The sequence below is a fragment of the Pseudophryne corroboree genome, chromosome 6 (genome assembly GCF_028390025.1).
Source record: "Pseudophryne corroboree isolate aPseCor3 chromosome 6, aPseCor3.hap2, whole genome shotgun sequence".
Lineage (NCBI taxonomy): Eukaryota > Metazoa > Chordata > Amphibia > Anura > Myobatrachidae > Pseudophryne > Pseudophryne corroboree.
The window spans coordinates 394,102,860-394,127,029 of NC_086449.1; the positions used below are offsets into that span (position 1 = coordinate 394,102,860).

At 45.3% G+C, this 24,170-nt stretch overlaps 1 protein-coding gene across 1 annotated transcript in view; it reads left to right on the forward strand.

Moving 5' to 3' along the window:
• Positions 1 to 24,170, forward strand: part of LOC134932422 (store-operated calcium entry regulator STIMATE-like) — a 215,521-nt gene that overhangs the window by 88,326 nt on the left and 103,025 nt on the right. The window contains exons 3-4 of the mRNA XM_063926816.1: positions 1,069 to 1,164; positions 24,049 to 24,170. Of these exons, the coding sequence (XP_063782886.1) occupies positions 1,069 to 1,164; positions 24,049 to 24,170 (218 nt within the window). The remainder of the gene's footprint in view (positions 1 to 1,068; positions 1,165 to 24,048) is intronic.

Here is a 24,170-nt window from a genome sequence, read left to right on the forward strand (position 1 = left end):
GCTAAACTCGCACATTTTTACAACTTGCACAATGTAATAGGATACAGGAACATACAAACTCGTATGTTTCCTGCAATCCCAAATTCACGCAGACCATATTCGCATCTACATGATTTCCTATGGAAAACCTACAACACAGCCAATGTAATAGCGTGCTAGTTTTAAACTGTCACCCAAAACCTTACCAAAAACTCGCCTATAAATAGACCAGGTTTTTTTTTTAGGGGAGTTTTACAGAAGCATGCACATATCCGTGAGATCTATGTCACCAGAAAAAGTTTAGAAACAGTTAAAAAAATTAAAAAAAAACCAGCAAGGGGGTGAAACCCCCCCGCCCCCCCCAGATCACAACCACGCCTGGGCTCTTGGACTGGTCTCAGTTTTAAAAATCTTGGGGGGTGGGGGAGACGTAAGGGTCCCCCTTATTTTTAGAGTCCGCACCGGGCTCCACTGGCAGGGATGTAATGCCACAGCCAGGAGAAACACTTGACTGGTCCAGTGGCCGATCATTACCCCACCTTACTAGCCAGTCCAGGCCGAGGTTCCCTGGGAGGATGAGGACCTTCCAATAAAGGTGTCCCCCCTCTAGGCATCTAAGGCCTGGGCTGAAGCCTGGGGCTATCCCTGGCAACCCTGGGGTGTGGGTGCCGGGTTGATGGCATTTAAGGTTTAGTTTTTAAAAAATAAGCCTGCAGCGTGACGAGCGCAGCGAGCCCGCAAGGGGACTCCTACAGCTCGCCCCGCTGCTGGCAATTTGTCGGCCGGGATGCCGCTGTCAGGATTTTGACAGCCAGCATCCCGCCCGCCTGCACAAAACGTCCAAAACGTGCACTTCAGCACCACTGTTTCCCGGACAGATGCTGATAAAGTCTATTCAAAAGTGCAGTGACGCCTGTGATCTCATAAATAACAATGACTTTTCCTGAAGGCACCCCCCAAAGTAGTGCTACACACTCCCCTCAGCGCATGCCAATGCTTTTGTTTGTCAAAGCTGCCCGGTATAGATTTGTGTGTTATCTTTGCAGAATGCATTTCTAATTCATTTTATTTGTATGTTTTAAATACTAGGTTTTTTGACACTTCTAAACAAGCTGTTGGTGCTCTCTTCATTCATTTTACAAATGTCTTCCTCTCACAGCTGACTGAAGAGGATCCTTGCTCATTGTGAGTATGTGATAGTCATTGTTATTATATACCTTTATGAATGAAAAGGTGCTTTAGCTTTCACTGATAGTCACACTCTATCCACAATGGTTACATGAGATCTGATTTTAGAAGAAAGGAGGTCAAAAAACAAAATTGGCCAGCAGCATGTAGCCAACAGTCGAGCTGTCACAATAGAATCATCCATTTTGTCAGCGGAGTTACTATGTATCCTGTTAATTTGCTTGGAACCAATGAATATTCATCCTGCAAAATGGCTGTCTCCATTATATGCAGGTGGCATGACAACTTAAATGCATTTACATATAGGTGAGTGCACACCTTGCAAACTAAAGAGGATAGCTAAAATGTATTCTACCGATTTCATACGTGGTCCGTTTTTTGGGGTATGGCTTGTGACTCGGTAGCTATCAGGATGAAAGCTAAACAGTATATTAATAAGATGTGGGCATAGGTATAAAAGTGTACATTGTTTACAACCGTAAGTGATGAGGTTACACCTCCTAGCTGGTGTGCAGAGCTAAGGATGTTCCTACCACAGGGCAAAATCTGAGCCTGTGCGCCTCATAGACGTGGAAGCACCAACATGGCCTGTTTAATAGATGTTTCAAAGTGTCTATTTTGACATCAACTGCTGAACATTCTGGTGCTTGCATATTCAAAAAATGACAAAAACAGGACATTCTGGACCCTGGCCTCCCTGATCCCCCACTTCTGAGGGCTGACTGATTGCTGGGGCTGCCCAGCATTCTGACTGGGGAAGACTTCTGCCTGCTGTCTTAAGATCCCCTGCACCACACACTTTTCAGGTTCATCTTTCACTCCACCCCTGCCAGTTCCACTGCCACCTAGCACAGCGCACTATGCTGATACCAATATTTCCACAATACTTACAATTATTTCTTTAAAAAAGCTTCCAACACCTTAGAAAAGACTGAAAAGGCCTCATCGTCGGATTACAACGTTTATATAATTACTGGTGTTGTCGTGGTGATCCTTTTCTGCTTTCTGCTGGCAATGGTTCTATACAGATCTTAGCCGAGGTGGGTGGTGCCATAGACTCCCCTTTACTCACCTTTTGCTGCCGGATGCCATCGGAACTGGTGCTGTCAGGTACCAGATAATGTGGGGAGCCACCATCTTGGGGACGGCGCCGCACTGCACAACAGCGGCAGTCCCGCTAGGAAGCCCGCCTACTGCCGCCCGGTGGTTCCGCTGCCCTCCCTGTTTTCCCAGCTCCTGCTCCTGTGACACGCATGCCCCATCTGTTCCCGAATACCTGGACACACAAATGGTGATATCCTCCTCCTCAGCCACACTCGTGAATTTTTAGTTGATCCAACAGCAAATACTCATACCCGTTGTGGTGAGTTTAACTGATAACCCCAGTAACTGTGGCCTCTCCCTGAACTTTGCCCATGGTTCCGAACTGGGTTGACTGTGCCACCCATGTCTCACTGACAAAACCTGTGTCCTGCCCTCCAGGGGTGTATCTTTTTTAGGCCTTCTGATTTTTTTTTTTTTTTAATCCACCCACCTCTTGCATCTGTCTGATTCTTTGTGTACCTGACCTTCACAAGGAGTCTCACCATGAGTAAATCCAACACCGCTGCTAAAACTCGAGCACGAGGCAACATTTCCCAACGTTTTTCCAAAAATGATAAAAGTGACAAATTGTCTTCGTCACAAGATCCTCCCTCGCCTGACTTTCACAGCTGGACAAGGACAACCCGCCTCATTCACCTGTCCCTGCTACCAAGGATGACTTTATGGCCCTGCGGTCCCTTATAATGGATTTCAAGGATTCTATGGAGCCCAAGTTGGACAAGGTGGTCACCTCTATTAGATTGGACTTCTCCTCACTGTCTTCCAGAACCTTGAAACTAGAAGCCCATCCGCTTTTTCTCCAAAAAGTGCAGAACGAGACCTCACAGACATTGACCAAATTATTATTCAGGACCTGTCTGATTTACGTACTAAGGGGCCAATTCAGTAAGGATTGTAAAAATAACAAATTTGCAAAAATTGCGACCATTCGCAAAATTGCGAAAGCACGCCCAAGCGGAAAAACTGCAACACTAATTTAATGTTACAAAAACAAGATGGGCTTGAGAAATGTGCAAATATTGCGAAGACCTAAAAAAATATGCATTATTTGCATATAAATTTTACAATTTTACATATTTTTTGCTTACATGTTTCTGATGTTGCTATTTTTGCAAACAAATGTGTTTTAACCTCAAATATTGCACTACCTACTTTCCTGCCCCCCCCCAAAAAAAAATGGTGTTGCTGTTCTTGAACATATGTTTGTATGTAGCAATATAAAAAAAATGTAAACAAATGTATGTGGGATTGTTTTGTTAACAAAAAACGTGTGGTTGCTTAAAAAGCATTAAAAAAACTGTTAGGAAGCTAAAAGACATTAAGCAGATCCTACAAAACAAAATGCTTGGAAATGTTAATTAGCATTTGCTTTTAAAAAATAGTGTGGTTGTCAAACCTCGATAGTTTGTTAGTAAGTGTAAAACAATTAGGTTACTAACATATATTTTATAAAGAAATGTGTTACAGAGTTTAAAGTTCCCTTACATGTTTAGAAGTTTTCATACAGCTGAATGAAGTGTGTTGTGGTCTAAGGAGTGAGCTTCTTCAGCTGTGTGTAATGAAGCAATAATTGCAGTATACATCGAACAGTCTACAACTGAGGTCGGCTTGTGCAGGTTTTAAGGTAGACCTGTAGTCACTCAGAAACTGCACACCATAAATGTGCGATCAGTTGTAAAAATTGCGTATGCACCGCCTACCGAACATCAGCATACGCCCCACAACACGCCCCTGCTCGTAGTTTTTGCGAGTCCAGCCCTTTAGTACGCCCCTTACACGCCTACTTTTCGTAGTGCATACGCAGTTTTTGCTTCGTCTCAGAGGTTGCATTTTTTTCTCAGTTTTTGTGGTATATGGTGCAGATTTAGCGATTTTCCACCTTTTCTGCAATTTTTGCTGCTTTGCGATCCTTCCTGAATTAGGCCCTAAAAACGAGAACTTGGAGAATCGAGAAAGGAGAAATAACCTACGAATACGGAATGTTCCGGAGTCTGTCTCTCCCCAAGACCTGTATGACTATCTGCATAAACTGTTCTCTTTTCTGTTGCCGGACCTTGGTCTCGGAAATTGCCTTTAGAAAGAGCGCATAGGGCTCTACGACCCAAACCACATGATGGTGAGCCCCCTTGGGATGTAATTTTGCGTTTTCTGAGTTTTAAAGATAAAGAACTGGTTCTCAACCTGACTAGGGGCAAACCCCATGTTCTCTTTGGAACTGCCAAGCTGCAATTCTATCAAGACCTGGCCCCCATCACGATAGTCAAAAGGAGGGAACTTAGAGACTTGACTGGTGCTCTTCACACACGGGATCAGCTATCGCTGAGGTTTTCCTTTAAGACTACTGGTCGATCTTCATGGCAATACGATTGTTATTAGAGATCCAAAAGATGGCAGAGACCTCCTGATGCAGTTGGAAGATTTGGGCCCCGCATCTAAGCCAACCTCTGCCTCTTCAAAGGACTAACTCTGAATTAGTTTTGCACATGGCTAGAACATTCCTATCAAGTCTTTGTTCCAGATGCTGCAAGTATATGCCACACTGTTCTGACTCAAAAGTTTGGGTAAATTGTGTTTAGCGGCCGTTGTGTATCGTTTCACGTCTTTCACCAGGTGCCCTAGCTATGTAAACGATTTTTTTCTCCCCATTTTTTGTAGTGTAGGGATGGTTTTTCTTTTTTACACTCTCCCTTAGGCCGATGGTTACAGATTACCCCACACCTTGACTGGCAGTGTGCTTTACAAGTATATAGGCCTAGTTTTGCCCTCTCCCCGCTAGGTTTACCCTTTTGATAATATAGTACTTGTCTAGAGTTTGCTACTTACCCGTACCACTGCCTATACAGACTATGGGGGTCATTCTGAGTTGATCGCACGGTAGCAGTTTTTTGCAGCCGTGCAATCAGATAGTCGCCGCCTATGGGGAAGTGTACTTTAGCTTAGCAAGGGTGCGAACGCTTTTTCAGGGGAGCTGTGCACAAACTGTTTGTGCAGTTTCTGAGTAGCTCTGAACTTACTCAGTCACTGCGATCACTTCTGCCTGTCTGGTCCCGGAATTGACGTCAGATACCCGCCCTGCAAACGCCACGACATGCTTGCGTTTGCCTCACCACTCCCAGAAAACGGTCAGTTGCCTCCCAGTTCCACCTTTCTGCTGTCAATCTTCTAGCGTTCACCGCTGCGAACGCTTCCATCGTAGCTGGGCAATGATGCGCCTGCACCTTGGCGGCCATGCACAAGCGCAGTTCGGACCCATTCGCACGGCTGAGAAAAAAGTAGTGTGCAAACGGGTTGGAATGACCCCCGATATTATTTTCCTCCCTGTAGGTACACCTCCTCGTGGGTTCCCTGGACATGTTGGGGACTTTCCACCTCTCCGATCCTAGTATATTGGATTGTTAGATTGTATTTACTGGGGATTGATCGTCTGGCCTACTCCAGGGCATCCCGACACATTTCTAGTGCCTCCTTACCCTTATTCATACCGATGTGGCATATATATTACTAGTAATTATGTCTTTCTATGTTAAAGTTAAACATTTCTCATTCCTTTTTTCCCCTCTCTATTGTTTGTTATATAGTGTTTTACTGTACTCTTGCTAAAATTTTCAGATTTCTATGGCCTCCATCTTTTGGCCTCTGTCCATACCTTTCTGGTTACCGAACCGCTGGAGGGTTACTTTTCTCCTTACGTTTGCTACTTTTGCATTGTTAATATCAGGCTTGACCCCCTCATTAGTCTCTTTCGCCTTTCCCTGAGGAAGTACGGAATTTCTCTGGTACTTCCTCACCTAGGACATTAAGGACCTGAACTTTGTGTATAATTTCCTCCGCAGGAATTTCCACACAGAATCTCCCCCTTCCCCCTCCATTTTCTTTTCTTTCCCTAGCTCCTAACGGATCGGGAACCTTCTTCTATCCTTTCTCCCCCTTTTTTTTCCCTTCTCTCCCTCATCTCCCCCCACAATGCCCCTAGTCTTGGTTTCTATGAATGTCATTGATTTAAATACCCCGCAGAAGCATTCCTCTCTGTTTAGCTCTCTGCGAACTCTTATGCTATTTACACATTTATGCGATCCCATACGAAACAATATCATATGATATTGTATAAGATATCATATCGGATCGGATCGTGTGTACACACTACAAACTATGTCAAATGATGTCTAGAAACAGTCATCACTGGAGTTCAAAACCACACAATATCACCTCATCAAGACTGCATGCAGTCCAACATACAACATTGCATGCAACCCACGGGAGCATGCATCGTACTTCCAGTGGCGCACCCAGGGGGGGTTTCCGAGCATCCTGAAACCCCCCTCCACCAAAAAAAGATATATATATTTTTTTGGGCTGCATGAGAATTATTAATGTCTGTCTAGCGTCCTCTGCAGCCTGCTGTCTTCCTGGTGGCACTTGTAAGTGCTTAATAAAAGTTTACTTTATTTTAATTATAGTACATACAGTATATATCCATGTGCATGCATATATATATATATATATATATACACATGTATATACATACATATAAACACACACACACACAAATTATATATATACATGTGTATATATACGTGTACTGTGTGTGTGTGTGTGTGTGTGTGTATATATATATATATATGTGTGTGTATATATATATATATATATATATATGTGTGTGTATATATATATATATATAATATGCATGTATATATATATATGTATATATGTATATATATATATATATATATATGTGTGTGTATATATATGTGTATATATATATATATATATATATATATATATATATATATATATATATATATATATATATATATATATATATATATATATATATATATATATATATATATATATATATATATATATATATACAGGTTGAGTATCCCTTATCCAAAATGCTTGGGACCAGAGGAATTTTGGATATCGGATTTTTCTGTATTTTGGAATAATTGCATACCATAACGAGATATTATGGTGATGGGACCTAAATCTAAGCACAGAATGCATTTATGTTTCATATACACCTTATACACACAGCCTGAAGGTCATTTTAGCCAATATTTTTTGTAACTTTGTGCATTAAACAAAGTGTGGGTACATTCACAGAATTCATTTATGTTTCATATACACCTTATACACACAGCCTGAAGTTCATTTAATACAATATTTTAATAACTTTGAGTATTAAACAAAGTTTGTGTACACTGAGCCATCAAAAAACAAAGGTTTCACTATCTCAGTCTCACTCAAAAAAGTCCATATTTCGGAATATTCCGTATTTCGGAATATTTGGATATGGGATACTCAACCTGTATATCCAATGAATCCACACTCACTGCTGCAAATTACATCATGGGCGGTGCTCCATAAAGGGCTCTCAAATAGTCCAAAATATATCCAAGAAGAGTACAGGCACTCACCACTTCCTTGATGATAATGAATTTATTATACCTCACAGGTGTATCTCACATAGAGATGAACGACAGCATGTCAGCAAAAATGTCGACATTTCGGCTCCATCCGAGCCTTTGTCAAGACAGACAAAATTACATCATATATTAACACCCAGCAGCCTGATGTGATTTTGTCTGTGATTTTATCTTTGACTGAATATGAACGTCACATCTTCCCGAGATATGGAACACGGATATTGTTCTATAAGAGGTTCATTGACGATATTTTCCTGCTGTGGAAAGGGTCATCGGATTCATTTAACCAAATGGTTAGCTCGTTGAATGGACTTGATAGTCCGGTGAGATTTACTCATCAGATTGATGCCTGTAACATTAACTTTCTGGACATCTCGATCACATTGGAAGGAGGTCGCATTAACACAAGTCTCTACAGAAAACCCACTGACCGAAATACCTTGTTGTTTGCAACTAGCCAACACCCGCCTGCCCTTAAGGACAATCTCCCCATTTCTCAATTTTTGAGGGTCATGCGTAACAATACAAATAAGGACATCATGGAAACACAATTATCTGAAATGACCTCGCGATTCCTTGAGCGAGGATATGATAAGAAGACTGTATCGAAATGTCTAATGAAGGCCAGGAGAAAATTTGAACCTTCTACAGTTGCAACACAGGCGCCATCCACACCAGACCGGATGGTTTTCACGACCACATATGACCATTTGTCCAATGGGGTCCGAGGAGCCATTCGGAAGAATTGGCCTATCTTAACCACGGACGACCATCTTAAATTGAAAAAGAGTCCTCCCCCAATTATGGCCTACCGTAGGGCAGCCAATCTAAAACAACTACTTCTAAGACCTATGGCTGTGCAGGAATTACCTACTACAATGACATGGCTGCATGAAAGAAGGCCTGGTTGTTTTAAGTGCACTGGGTGCACCACGTGTAGGGGTATGTTAACAGGTCCATCATTTCCGCACCCCCACTCAGGGCGACCTATAGCCATCAAATATAGACTGCATTGCCCTTTGGACCATCTGATATATATTCGAACGTGTCCGTGCGGAGTGTATTATGTTGGAATGACAACCAGATGGTTTCGCGATAGGATGGCTAATCATAGAACATCGATACATCAAGCGATTACTACGGGGACTGCCACTTTGCCGGTAGCCAGACACTTTATGACTCTACGACATCAAGTATCTGACCTTCGGTCCAAACTGATAGATTGGATACCCCCATTACCGCGAGGCGGTGACCGTGCTCTCTTGCTTAAAAAAAGAGAAAGCCTTTGGATACATAAACTGGTGTCCAGTTTATGTATCCAAAGGCTTTCTCTTTTTTTAAGCAAGAGAGCACCAAAGGGAATGAATGAAAATAACCCTTTATCAATTTTTTTTAAATAAATTAACAAATTACTTAGAGCTAACTTTGATCGCACCTGTTGATATCATGTATAAGGTGCATGTGTGATAAACCCCACTGGTTGTGGGAGTGACTGTTCATATTGCTTTTTCTTTCCTCACCTTGTCTGTCGTTTATTGATTTGATTTTGTGAAAGTGTTAAGATATAGCCCCAATTTTGTGACCACACTGGCCTCTGTTATACCCAGCTATAGTCAATAGATATGTCTTTAAAGTTGTGATGTACAAAGCTAACTCTTATATATCTTATATGATTAATGCCCTGTGTTGAACCACATTCATGGTGGGTGACGCTGATTATGAACCGGGCCGCGGTGGGCACATTTCCACCGCCGCCGAATTGACATCTGCCTAAAACCTGTGAGGCTCACTTTCCGCTATCCAATTCTCCCTTTAGTATATAAATACCACAAAGACTCGTAACACTTCAGGGATACCCAGAAGTTATGATTGCGGCTGAAGATGAGCTTTGTTTCACATTAGTTACTCGGACGCAGCTCACTTCCGGCAACAACGGAAGTGACGCTTGCGTTCCATTACACTGCTCTCCCCACTTCCGGATTGCGTTCCACGGCGCGCTCGATAAACCCTTGACGCTATTATTAAGATGATGGACGCAGCTCACTCCGGTAATGACGGAAGTGATGTTTGCGTTCCAGCCATGCGTTCCACCCCACTTCCTGTATATGTGGGGGCGGGATTGGCGCCTATAACGCTGGTTATTTAACAGAGGCCGGTGAGGCAATATCTCTATACTCCAGTTACCTGCACTATTGACTCCGGCTGTGATGTTGACTGTTTTGACCACGTTGTAACTCCTTGACAAAGGTCCTTGTGTGGACCAAACATTGGCTGGATATGGATATTACCCTTGAACTGTGAGATTGACCTTTACATTAAATATTATCTTTGCTGATTTATGAATTGAAATCTGGAGAGTGCTATCTGTTCCACTTTGTGGATAATCCTGTATATATGTATACATGCTTGGGACAGGCATATGAATATCCTTACAAAGAATCAAGATTAAAAAAGGGTTGAGATTGCCTAAAGGATAAAATAAAAAAGGGGCAGACTAGATGGGCCAAGTGGTTCTTATCTGCCGTCAAATTCTATGTTTCTATGTTTCTATATATATATATATATATATATATATATATATATATATATATATGTATATGTGTGTGTATATACGGTATATATATACTGCTCAAAAAAATAAAGGGAACACTAAAATAACACATCCTAGATCTGAATGAATTAAATATTCTTATTAAATACTTTGTTCTTTACATAGTTGAATGTGCTGACAACAAAATCACACACAAATGATCAATGGAAATCAAATTTATTAACCCATGGAGGTCTGGATTTGGAGTCACCCTCAAAATTAAAGTGGAAAAACACACTACAGGCTGATCCAACTTTGATGTAATGTCCTTAAAACAAGTCAAAATGAGGCTCAGTAGTGTGTGTGGCCTCCATGTGCCTGTATGACCTCCCTACAACCCACATAAGTGGCTCAGGTAGTGCTGCTCATCCAGGATGGCACATCAATGCGAGCTGTGGCAAGAAGGTTTGCTGTGTCTGTCAGCGTAGTGTCCAGAGCATGGAGGCGCTACCAGGAGACAGGCCAGTACATCAGGAGATGTGGAGGAGGCCGTAGAAGGGCAACAACCCAGCAGCAGGACCGCTACCTCTGCCTTTGTGCAAGGAGGAACAGGAGGAGCACTGCCAGAGCCCTGCAAAATGACCTCTAGCAAGCCACAAATGTGCATGTGTCTACTCAAATGATCAGAAACAGACTCCATGAGGGTGGTATGAGGGCCCGACGTCCACAGGTGGGGGTTGTGCTTACAGCCCAACACTGTGCAGGACGTTTGGCATTTGCCAGAGAGCACCAAGATTGGCAAATTCGCTACTGGTGCCCTGTGCTCTTCACAGATGAAAACAGGTTCTCACTGAGCACATGTGAGACGTGACAGAGTCTGGAGACGCCAAGGAGAATGTTCTGCTGCCTGCAACATCCACCAGCATGACTGGTTTGGCAGTGGGTCAGTAATGGTGCGGGGTGGCATTTCTTTGGGGGGCCGCACAGCCCTCCATGTGCTCGCCAGAGGTAGCCTGACTGCCATTAGGTACCGAGATGAGATCCTCAGACCCCTTGTGAGACCATATGCTGGTGCGGTTGGCCCTGGGTTCCTCCTAATGCAAGACGAAGGCATTGATGCTATGGACTGGCCCGCCCGTTCCCCAGACCTGAATACAATTGAGCACATCTGGGACATCATGTCTCGCTTCATCCACCAACACTACGTTGCACCACAGACTGTCCAGGAGTTGGCGGATGCTTTAGTCCAGGTCTGGGAGGAGATCCCTCAGGAGACCATCCGCCACCTCATCAGGAGCATGCCCAGGCATTGTAGGGAGGTCATACAGGCACATGGAGGCCACACACACTACTGAGCCTCATTTTGACTTGTTTTAAGGACATTACATCAAAGTTGGATCAGCCTGTAGTGTGTTTTTCTACTATAATTTTGAGGGTGACTCCAAATCCAGACCTCCATGGGTTAATAAATTTGATTTCCATTGATAATTTTTGTGTGATTTTGTTGTCAGTACATTCAACTATGTAAAGAACAAAGTATTTAATAAGAATATTTAATTCAGATCTAAGATGTGTTATTTTAGTGTTCCCTTTATTTTTTTGTGCAGTGTGTGTGTGTGTGTGTGTGTGTGTGTGTGTGTGTGTGTATATATATATATATATATATATATATATATATATATATACACACACACAGACACACTAGTTTTATGGACCCAGCATATACTGGGTCACCTCAGTCCCCACCCCCGTGATTGGCTCCACCCAGTTCTGGAAAACACCCCCCCCCCCCCCATGCAAATCCTGCGTTTGCCACTGCGTACTTCGGATCATGCATACACATTATGCAATATAATTTAGGACTGAAAAATATTGTTCTGATTGTGAACGATATTGCATAGTGTGTTTGGGCCATAAAGGCAGGGATTGCATTCATCCAGGAGACCCACTTTAAAGCTCCCTCACATCCCACATTAATTTCTAGGCGATATCCCATAGTCCATTACTCTTCTAGCCAAAAATATATATATATAGTGGCAGATGCTCAATTGGCTTAGTGATATCATTCAGGTGCTTGAAAGGGAGTGGGATTTCTAAGCAAGGAAAAAAAGGCATTTTGTTTCCCTCAGCACCCTGAATTGTAACAGTAACCAGATTTAAATCCCACACAATATTGGAATACAGGGATCTCCGTTACATATATTTGCGCAAATGTATGAATAAGCCCCAAAGCCGCGTCAAGGCCTCTCTGTATATTTGGGGTCCCTAGCACTATATCTAGGTACAGGGTGTGGCACCCAAAAAAATCAGCATGAGCGAGAAAGCCCAGTGCAGCATACCAGTGAAAAAAATATAGTTTTAATAAATTAGTGTTTGGAAGCCGAAGCTATAAAGGAAGTGATACAAAAATTAGATGTAATTAAAATGGAGAATTAGTGTTAAAGAAATTAGTAAGTGATAAGTGTTAATAGAATGTAAGGGTATGCCACACTAAAGCCATCCAGCTCAGCCAGTCCAGAGGCACCACAGCCCACACCTCCATTACCCCAATCTGGGTCTATGATTAACCAGCAAGGAGCCACATGACAATGGCTCCTTACTTAAATATATCTAAGCTAAGAGCTACCTACCTTGGAGCAACCCCATAATGCTCCATATGGCATGTCTGGGCCTGCACCTCCTCCTAATGCAGGAACCTCTCTGCCTCTCACAACAGACATATATAGTGGAAGATGCTCAATTAGCTTAGTGATATTCAGATGCTTGAAAAGGAGGGGTATTTCTAAGCAAGAAAAAAAAGGCATTTTGTTTCATTCAGGGTGCTGGGGGAAACAAAATGCCTTTTTTTCTTCTAGCCAAATCCAAACACAATGGGGATTATTAGTAAAGTTCCATTTACTCGGGGCGTGGCCACGGCGGCAAGGGACTAGGCAGCAGGATCGAGGAGCTCCCTGGATATTGATCCTGAAACAATCCTGGGGCTCTTTTTGTGGTCTCCCTTGGACTCCCCTCCTGTCTGGCGGCACTGGGGAAGCGGCAGGCACCGTTACTGACTTGTGCGAGCGCTCCCGGCTCGCGCCAGCGGCCGCCCGGACTCCGGGCCTAGGCCGCAATCCAGTCCCCGGCCTCAGTTTTGGAGCTCTGCCGGGCGAGTGTGCGCGATCGCGCACCCGAGGCGGTCACAGCGGCCAGCGGCACCCCACTCCTGCACCCCCAGGGCTCCACACAGGCATAATCCTGCTCCCCTGAAGGCTGGTGCAGGGAGCGAAGAAGGGGAAATCAGCGTGCTGGGCGCCCATTTTACTTGCAGCTTCCTGTGTCTCTCCTCCACTACAGGGTGCAGTGTGTGTGAAGATTGTGTTGGGCTGGAGGATTTGAACTGGTCCCAGCTGCCCTGCCTTTTGCTTTTGCTTTTGGAATACCATACACTGGATATATATATATACCACTGGACTCCCCTGGTCCCCCCTTCTCCCTTCAATATAACAGCTGGCTATCCCAGTGCCTGGCGTGCTGTTGATACTGCATTCACCACCCACTGCTATACTTCTTGACACTGAATATCGGGACTCTGAGTATTGCTGGGCCTTGATACGATGGTGAGGGGCGGCCAGAGTGCGGCCGCGGCTAAATTGGAGAAGTTTGCTAAACAGCCTGCAACCCAGTCGACGCAGTCATCCCCTAAGCTCTCCCCCCCCACCAGAATGGATCCCTCGGCCGGGGCCGACTCAAGGGTGAATACACAGCCATCTGCTCCTTCCATCCAGCAGGTCCTGGAGGCCATAGCGGCCAGTGAACAACGTCTGTCAGCCAAAATGGAGAAGGTGCAGTGTGATTTATCGTTGCTGCGACAGGACGTCCAGCGAGTACGGGAGAGGGTGGGAGAAACCGAGACAAGGGTCTCCAACTTGGAGGACCTCAGCGGCCCTTTACAACGATCGGTGTCTGCAGTTACACAACAAGTCACGACGTTGCAAACCAAACTCCTGGACATGGAGGGCAGACTCCGCAGAAATAATGTGAGATTCGTGGGCCTCCCCGAAAAGGAAGAGGGGGCACACCCCGAAGATTTCCTGGAGTCCTGGCTAAAAGAGGCATGTGGCGCTGAATCCTTTACCTCCCAGTTTGCAGTGGAGCGGGCTCACCGTGTGCCCTTGCGGCCTTTACCCCCAGGCGCCCCGCCACGAACTTTTATAGCAAAATTCCTGCACTACAAGGATCCTGGGTCACCTGGGACGCGTGAAGGGCCCCCTGCTCCGGAATGGAATCCGGGTGTCGGCATTTCCGGACTTTGCAGCGGACGTTCAAAAAGACCGGGCCCAGTTTCTTCCCATTAAGCGACGTCTTCGTGACCTGAATCTACCCTACTCGATGCTGTTCCCCTCCAGGCTGCGTGTGGTGGCAGACGGGGAGACCAAGTTCTTCAGCTCGCCAAGGGAAGCGGCATCCTGGTTGGACAGATATGCTCCTGGGGTCCGCCAGCTGGCTCCAGACTGACATCGGGTCGCCCTCCTCTATGGGCCTACATTCCGCAAGTATAAGTCCAGGGAGCTTCCTCTCGTTTAGTGGTTCTGGACTTTGCTGAGAAGTGATATAAACGTATAAAGGGTTTTTGTATTGGGGTTGTTTTGATCTGTACGCCTAGTACAGTGTTGCCGTAGGCTTTGGGATCTCCAGGGCTAGAGTTTGGTTAGGGATATGGGTATGCCACAGTTCGGGGAGGTATACGGGGTGGGGGGATGTTTTGGGGGCCGCTGTTGGCCTCTCAGCAGTTTTTCTGTTATATGTTTTGAATTTACGAAGCCTATATACTTGTTATTCAGAGGGTGTGGTGGGGTTGCACTGTTTTCTGGGGTTCGGCTCGGGGTCCGGGGCCTGCGGACGATATGATTACGTGAGCGGAGCGCCGGGTGGACGGATGGTTGCTAGGAGTGTTGTGCCCCTGTTGATACCTTGGCCGACATACCTCCCTTAAAAATCTTGGCGTGGAATGTCCGGGGCATCAACAACAAAGTTAAGCGATCCTTAGTATTTAAAATGATCAAGAAATATGGCCCGGATATCATCTGTTTGAGTGAAACCCATTTGGAGGGGAATAGGCTGTTGTCGCTCCGCAGGCCTTGGGTGGGGTGGGCGTATCATTCCTCGCACTCCTCTTATTCCCGAGGGGTGTCGGTAATGATAAAGAGGACTGTACAGTTTGAGATGATCAGGGTAAATACAGATCCATATGGTAGATACGTGTTCCTAGAATGCAAACTGTTTTCACATAATTTTTTCCTATTGTCTGTGTATGTTCCCCCCCCCCGTTTTCATATGATGTCCTGCAAAAGGCCGCCTCATTTGTTGCCTCCTCCCCCCACATCCCTGTCATCTGCCTGGGGGACTTCAACACTGTGTTGGATGCCTCTTTGGACAGATGGAGGGCTCCTCGGGATCAAGGGGCGGGGGGCGACTTGATTTCATCCAGATCTAAATTTGCAGATTTTCTAGATAGTATGCAGTGGGTAGATGCCTGGAGGGTTCGGAATCCTACCCTTCGGCAATACTCCTGTTATTCGGGTACACATGGCTCCTTTTCCAGAATCGACCTGGCCCTGGTCTCGCCTGAGCTTCTGCCTGGCGTGACGGATGCCCATTACGAGGCACGGGGGTGTCCTACCATTCACCCCTGGTGCTGTCATTGGATGGGGACTGTCAGAGGGGACAGTCATATTGGAGGTTGCATCCATCTTGGCTGGCCCAGCTGGGCGATTGCCCGGATTTAGCGCCCACATGGGAGGGGTTTTTCGCGGATAATGCGGGCACGGCCCCGGCCCCGGTTGTTTGGGATGCATTCAAGGCGTATTTGCGCGGTACCTTGATTGGCAAAATTGCTGCCTGCAAGGTGGCTCGCAGGGCGACGGAAAGACAGCTTGAGACTGAGTGTAGGGACATGGAGACACGATACCTGACTGAGGGTACCCCTGCCCTGAAGGCCCGCTGGCTGATGGCTCAGAAGGCCTGGCTGGCTCACCTTTCAGACAAAAATGCACGCTCCCTCTTGTTTAGGGCTACTAATATATACATGCAGGCGGACAGACCAGGTAGTTTGCTGGCCCACTTAGTGCATTATGACCGACCTGGGACCACGATAGCGCAGCTGCTTGGCCCCGACTGCTCCACGGTAGATAACACCCCTGACATCGCACAGATGTTCCTCCGTTACTTTAGGGAGGTATATGATAGACGGCTGACATGCTCCATGGAGGACTTAGACCTGTACCTGACAAATATACCCCTTTCTAAACTCTCCCCTGAGGCTAGGGACGCCTTGGACGCGCCTCTGACCCTGGAGGAGGTGACGTCGGTGGTGGAGGTGTCTCCTAGTGGTAAATCCCCGGGTAGTGACGGTATTCCCACGGAACTATATAAACAGTACATTAAGTTCTTTGGTCCTCAGCTGCTTGACACGTATGTTGATATGTTTGCCGCTAACTGCCTTCCTCCCTCAATGTCCGAGGCTATTCTCATAATGCTTCCAAAACCTGGTAAGGACCCTAAACTTTTGGAGTCCTACAGGCCGATCTCCCTTATTCCCACTGATGCCAAGATCCTGGCGAAAATTCTCGCGGTCCAGCTCAACCTGGTAATTGAATCTATAATTCATCCGGATCAAACCGGCTTCATGCCTGGGAAATCCACATCCATTAATTTGCGCAGGCTGTACACTATTTTGCAGGCTCCTCGTGACTTCCCCTCGGACGCGGCTGTGGTCTCATTGGATGCGGCCAAGGCATTTGACAGCGTTGAGTGGCCCTACCTGTGGGGAGTCATGAGGAACATGGGCTTTGGCCCAATCTTTATACAATGGATCAAACTGTTATACCAGAATCCACGCGCCAGGGTCCTGGTGAATGGCTACATTTCCTCCTCCTTCCCTTTGACACGGGGCACCAGACAGGGATGCCCCCTCTCTCCTGCCCTGTTTGCCATAGCCATAGAGCCCCTGGCTTGTTTGATTAGGTCGCACCCGGACATTGGGGGAATCGATACGGGTTCCTGCACTGACAAAATAGCCCTTTATGCGGATGACTTGCTGTTATTCCTCCGAGACTACGCGGTGGATATGCCCACTGTGTTGCGTGTCATTGAGTCCTTTGGTGGGTATTCGGGTCTCCGCATAAACTGGTCCAAATCGTTTATTATGCCCATTATAGGCTCCCCCCCCCCCAGGTTCCGAAAATATCCCTACCGCTGTGTTGGTCAGTCCAGTTTAAGTACCTGGGGATTCTAGTTACTAACGACCCATCAGACTTTGTGCCCTTAAACCTTGACCCTCTTGTACAGACGGTTGTGTGCAAATCGAGAGCTTGGTGTAAGCTTCCACTGACAATGACGGGTAGGGTCGGCCTCATTAAAATGGTAGTTTTGCCTAAACTATTATATGTTCTCTTGCAGTCCCCTGCATACATCTTTCCAGCCTTCTTCAGGAAATTAAATAGTGTCATGACGTCCTTGATATGGGCCAATAAAAGATCTAGAATAAAATTATCCACCCTTACCAGACAAAAAAGGGACGGCGGCTTGGCCTTGCCCCACTTCCAATTGTATTACTATGCTGCTCAGCTATCACATATCGGTATGTGGCTTCGAGGAGGGGAGGGGGCTGGACTAGGCTGGGCGTTCCTTAGGTGCTATTACCCGGGTCTTTCCCCGGCACAGGTCCTGGTGGGGGGAAACCCTTCTAGATTCTCACCTCCTATTGTCTTTCAGGCTATGAAGATATGGCTAGCATTGAAGGGCCTGCTTGGGTACGAGGGTATGGACCCGGAAACTCCCCTATGGCACTCCACATTGCTCAGTGAACTGGGGTCTCTGGAGGGCGAGGAGGTGTGGGCTCCGTATTCGATAGTTTCAATGTCCCAGCTATATAGCGATGGTTCATTGAAATCATTTCAGCAATTAAAGGAGGAGTTTGGACTCCCGAACTCTCACTTTTACAGATTCTTACATCTCAGGCACGCCTTGCAGGCGCAGTTCGGAGATTCTCCCCCGGCGCTCTTCCCCTTCCCCATAAAAACAATTCTACACTCACTGGGTCGAGTTAAGGTGATCTCCTTCACCTACTCGTACCTTATTCAAATAACACATGCAGACCCGCTCTCGAATCTTCGGGAGAGCTGGGAGTGTGACTTGGGTCCCATTGATGGGGAAGATTGGGAGGGCGCTCTGGGTAACCCGAGCCAGGTCACCAAATCGCTGTGGTTTCAGCAGATACAACTTTTCATTCTGCATAGATCATACATGACGCTGAGCAGGCTGGCCAGATTTAGGACTGATAGCGCTGATGTTTGTCCCAAGTGCGGGGCTACCGGAGGCACATTCTGGCACCTCACATGGGAATGCCCGTTGCTGCAGATGTTCTGGGCTGGGGTCGGGTCGATTCTGGAACATACGGGGATACCGAGAGGTTTGCTGACTCCGAGATTTTGTATTTTGGGGGTGGGCGATCCTGACTCTGGGTCCCGTTGGGAAAGCATGTATGCCCGCAGTATGTGCGCTCTTGCAAAGGTGTGTATTGCGCGGACATGGATGGCCCCGCGTCCTCCCACGATACCTGCTTTCAAAGGTATGGTAAACGATACCCTATTAAAAGAACGCTATGTATATATGAAATATAATGCCCTTAGCAAATACGAGAAGATATGGTCTCCCTGGATCAATTCCACATACTCATCCCTTGCCCTTCAGATTTAGAGGGCACCGGCTTCTGCTGCGGTGCGCTATTTGGGCCCTGAGGCGCTGGGCCGAACCTTCATCTCTTCTTTAACATAGTTGTTTAACTATCTAGCTGCCACACCACACCATACACACCTTAGGTTGACTAGGCTTGAGTTTGTTTCAGGGGGTTTTGTTCGGGGGTAGAGGGGTTGTGGGCTATACAAGGCCTACTAGACGGGGTAATTACAATAAAGGTTTGGGGAGAAAATATCTAAAATGTTAAGTATGTGAATCATGATCTGTTTACAGACTTCAGAAAATATGTATATTGTGGGAAGAATGCACGGGAATAGCAATACGGGGAATGTCATTCGTATATGTATATCCTTGGAGACAAATATGATTCAGAATAACGTGTAATACCAAATGTGCTTCCCAGTGTACACTGAAATGTCTGTATCTTTATTACGCTGTTGAATAAAAATTACTCTATTCAAAAAAAAGTTCCATTTACTCTCCACTCTGCCCACAATGACTCTAGCAGCCGATCTATCATTCTTACGGGTAAACTGGGACATCTAGATTGTACGATAGCTAATGTTTATGCCCCCAATTCCGGCCAAACCTCCTTTTTCAATTATTTTTCTCCACTCTGAATAAAATTTGGAAGGGCTATTTGATATTAGGGGGAGATTTCAATGCCGTACTAAATAACCACTTGGACAGGTCCTCCTCTCCTTCCCACATGCAGCACAACGCTTCAACACACTCCTTAAACAGACATCTTAGGGAATCTGGCCTCTTCGATGTTTGGCAAGCCCTAAACCCCTCATCCAGAGACTACACCTTCTATTCAACTCTGCATCAATCTTACTCCCGCATAGACATTTTTCTCTGCTGTACTGTGGCTTCTAAGCATATCTCAGGTTTTTCTATTGTCACTAAAATTTGGTCAGACCACTCCATTTTAACTGCCACTTTTGACTTCTTGGATACGCAAACATCCTGCCCTTCTTGGCGTTTAAATGAAACTCTGCTGAAAATCCCACAATTCCAAGAAAAAATTACATCGGCTATCACTTTGAATATTTCCGGTTCCTCGTGTACGCCGTTAGTGTGGGAAGCACATAAAGCAGTTTACAGGGGCCGCATCATCAGCTATGCCTCCTATAGAAATAGGGAGCATAAGCTCAAATTGGCTTCGCTCGTGGAAGAGGTCCACGCTCTGGAAACTCGCTATAAACCCTGTACTCCCCTCCCTGATCCACCCGGATCAAGTGGGTTTTGTCCCATCCAGAGAAGCACTAGACAACACCAGATGCACTATTGACATTATTCATTATATTAATGTTCATAGGACTCCTTCTCTGGTGCTTGACCTGGATGCGGAGAATAGCCTTTGATAGGGTCTCTTGGCCTTTTATGCTCCATGCTCTCCAACACTTTGGTTTTTGGGGAAAGTTCCTTCAAGCCATACAATCCCTGTACCACAATCCCTCTGCTATTGTACTTACTAATGGCCTTTTATCCGAACCTTTCCCAATTGCTAATGGGACTAGGGGTGCCCGATTTCCCCCCTAATTTTGCGCTCATAATTGAATTGCGAGAGGCAAGCTGCATTCGGGCCAACCTGGACATTACTGGCATCTCTGTTCACCGCTCCCAATATATCTTGTCTCTGTTTGCCGACGATATACTTCTTATATTCGCTAATCCGCTCATTTCTCTCCATAACCTATTCTGTGAATTTTCAACGTATGGTAATCTTTCGGGGTACAAAATTAATCAGGCAAAATTGGAAGCCTTACCTCTTCACATTCCTGGGTCCATTAAAACTCTATTGCATTCAAATTTTGACTTCTCTTGGCGTAAACACTCGCTTATATATTTGGGAGTTCATCTGACCAAATCTTATGATTCTCTTTACCGTACTAATTATCCCCCTCTTTTTAAATCAATTCTCCAGGATCTTCAGCGCTGGGAATAATATTTTTTGTCGTGGATTGGTTGTATCAAAGCCTTAAAAATTAACCTCGCTTCCTAAGCTTTTGCATCTGTTCCAAACCCTCACAATTCAGGTTCCCTCACACACTCTCCACACCCTTCAAACTGCATTTTGTAAATTTATTTGGAAACACAAAAAGCCACAAATTAGGTGTGAGATTTTAGCTAAACACTCACAGAATGGGGGTCTCGGACATCCCATCCTTCAATGTTATTTTCATGCTACTCGGTTAAGTCAACTACTAGCCTGGCATGTCCCGTGATACACCGAGATGGATTGATCTGGAGAGTGATTTAATAGGTGTCCATTCGATTTCCTTTCTGCCATGGTTATCTCGTAAGCTTTATCCGCAATTTCACTCTCCTTCCCCTACAGTAGAATTAATGCTTCGCAGTTGGGAATCTCTCAACAAGAAACTAAAGTTGTCTTCCAATCCGTCTCTCCTAACTCCCCTTTGGAAAAATCTCGCTTTCACTCTGGTGCTCTCCCCTGCAATGGCTCTCCCCTGGATTTCAGCAGGTATTACTAGAGTTTGTCACATCACAAGAACTCATGCTATCATATCATTTGCCAAATTGAAAGATAATAATGGTATCCCTAATTCCCTACACTTTCAGTACTTGCAAATCCGTCATTTTATTCACTCCCTCGATCTCTCATACCCACTGCCTGATCCCTCCCCCAATGAAAGATTATGCTTATATAGGCCCTCATTCCGAGTTCGCTCGCTAGCTGCTTTTAGCAGCAGTGCAAACGCTAAGCCGCCGGCCTCAGGGAGTGTATCTTAGCTTAGCAGAAGTGCGAACGAAAGGATCGCAGCACTGCTACAAAAAAAAATTGTGCAGTTTCAGAGTAGCTCAAGATTTACTTCTAGCTAGCGGTCACTTCAGAATGTTTAGTTCCTGTTTTGACGTCACGAACACGCCCTGCGTTCGGCCAGCCACGCCTCCATTTTCCCAGCCACTCCTGCGTTTTTATCTGGCACGCCTGCGTTTTTTCACACACTCACCAAAAACGGTCTGTTACCACCCAGAAATACCCACTTCCTGTCAATCACTCTGCGGTCAGCAGTGCAACTGAAAAGCGTCGCTAGACCTTGTGTGAAACTACATTGGCTTTTGTGAAAGTACGACGCGCGTGCGCAGTGTGCACCATGCGCAGAAATGCCGATTTTTAGCCTAATCGCTGTGCTACGAACAACGGCAGCTAGCGATCAACTTGGAATGACCCCCATAACCCTACTGACAGGTGCGATCTCTGTCCTCTACAAATCTGTTCTGGCATTGGAATCTGCCCCCTGGAGCCTCATGAATGGGCTTGGATGACGATTAGAGGAGGAGGTTTGGGACACGATTCACTTGGCAGTTTCTAAATGCTCTATTAGTATATCCATACGTGAAAACTTATACAAAGTTTACATGCGATGGTATCTGGTACCGGAGCGGCTACGCCGCATCTGCCCTAATAACTCTGACTTGTGTTGGATAAATTGCGGACAGATAGGTTCTTTTTATCATGTGTGGTGGACTTGCCCCATGATTATATGCTATTGGAACATGGTCCGTCGCCTTCTAGCTCACTTGATTGACTTCTCTGAGCGCCTTTCCCCTGTTAACCTACTCCTTTGTGCCCCTATAGACCATGCCTCTAAGGATTCCAACAAGCTGGTTCTTCATGTATCTTGTGCAGCTAGATATCAAATTGCCTGTAAATGGAAACTCTTTAATGCACCCAGTCGTTAGGAACTCATAAGTAGAATATAGTTCATTAACAAAATGGAATACATTACGAGTCTACAAAACAATACAATAAAACAATTCCACTCCATCTGACTCCCCTGGTTTAGATTCCATAATGCTCCTCTCCCAGGTCTTGGTTAATCGTAGACCTGTATCTGTAAGCATTTACATTTTTACTTTTCTGTTCTTTTTTTTTGTGTGATCCCCACCTGTTCCCCGATCTGTTAGGGGGTCCTAACCATTCTCCACTCTCTTTACCCCCCCCCCCCCCACACACATCCCAATCTTTTTCCCATTTGTCCTCTCTTTACCATGCTGTCTTTTCTTTCACCACTGACAATACTCAGATTTATATTTGTTTCTTACACTTGTGTGTTTTTTTTCTTGGATGTTTAAGGTGTTTTGCTGAATTCGTGTAACTGATGCAGATTCTCGACACAGTTTTACATCTGTTTACTGTTATTTGTTTTATACATCTGTTACGACTGTGTTTAGGTTTCACGGTAATTATTGTGTACTGATACTTCCTATCATCTTTTCTCTATATTGATTTGGTACATGTCTTTTCTTGTACTGTTTTTTTCTTTCTCTTGATGTGCATGTATATCTCCTCACAATAAAATCTATATGACTTAAAAAAAAAAAAAAAAAAACCCAGGACATTCTAGTGCTTCCATCATGGGATAGAGCCTAATAGCATTGAGCGTGTGTAGCGTATTGGGGTAAGAGTTGGACCCCTAGAGCTAACAACCTGACACAGAGGTGGATCCAATGCACGTCGCTGCTGTGTCTTTGTACACAGCAGATCTGAGAACATATGCTACTTCCATAGCTGCTGGGATTTGTATTGAGATGTCCACCACTAGCGTATATATCAGATCCACCTCTTGCGTTTAAAGATACACCATCAGACACACATTGTTCATAACTAAGATGCCAGTCCCAGAACAATTGCGCACAAGGACATATTCACTGACTGCCATGCCCCCGATATGGTTGAGACAGGCAGTTTTAGTAGCCACCCAGTTAGCTCCCACAAGTTTTTTACCTGTCAATCACTGTGCGTGCTTATCCACACTTCAGCCACCATCACAAGACCATTGCAGCACGTGCGCAGTGCGACTCTGATGCATGTGCAGTAGAAAAAACATCAACCAACTGCGTAAACATCGGAATTGTGTCCACCTCTGAATAAGAATAATTGTGCTCATGTTACTACTACCACAGGTCCTAAATCCTGCTGTGCCAAAAACCAAAGCCAAATTATACCGTAATTCTTCCCATTAGACAGCATGACACAATGCAGTATTACAGGCAATGTGATGAAACTCTGTGATTGAGCACCATGGTAATCACTTTTCCCCTGTACAGGTACCTTATGCATTTTTTACTGGATGCTACTCTTGGAATGCTGGTCATCTGGCTTTGTGTGAAATGTGTATCGATAATCGTGGAACCTCGACAATGCACAACACTTGTATTTGGGGAATACG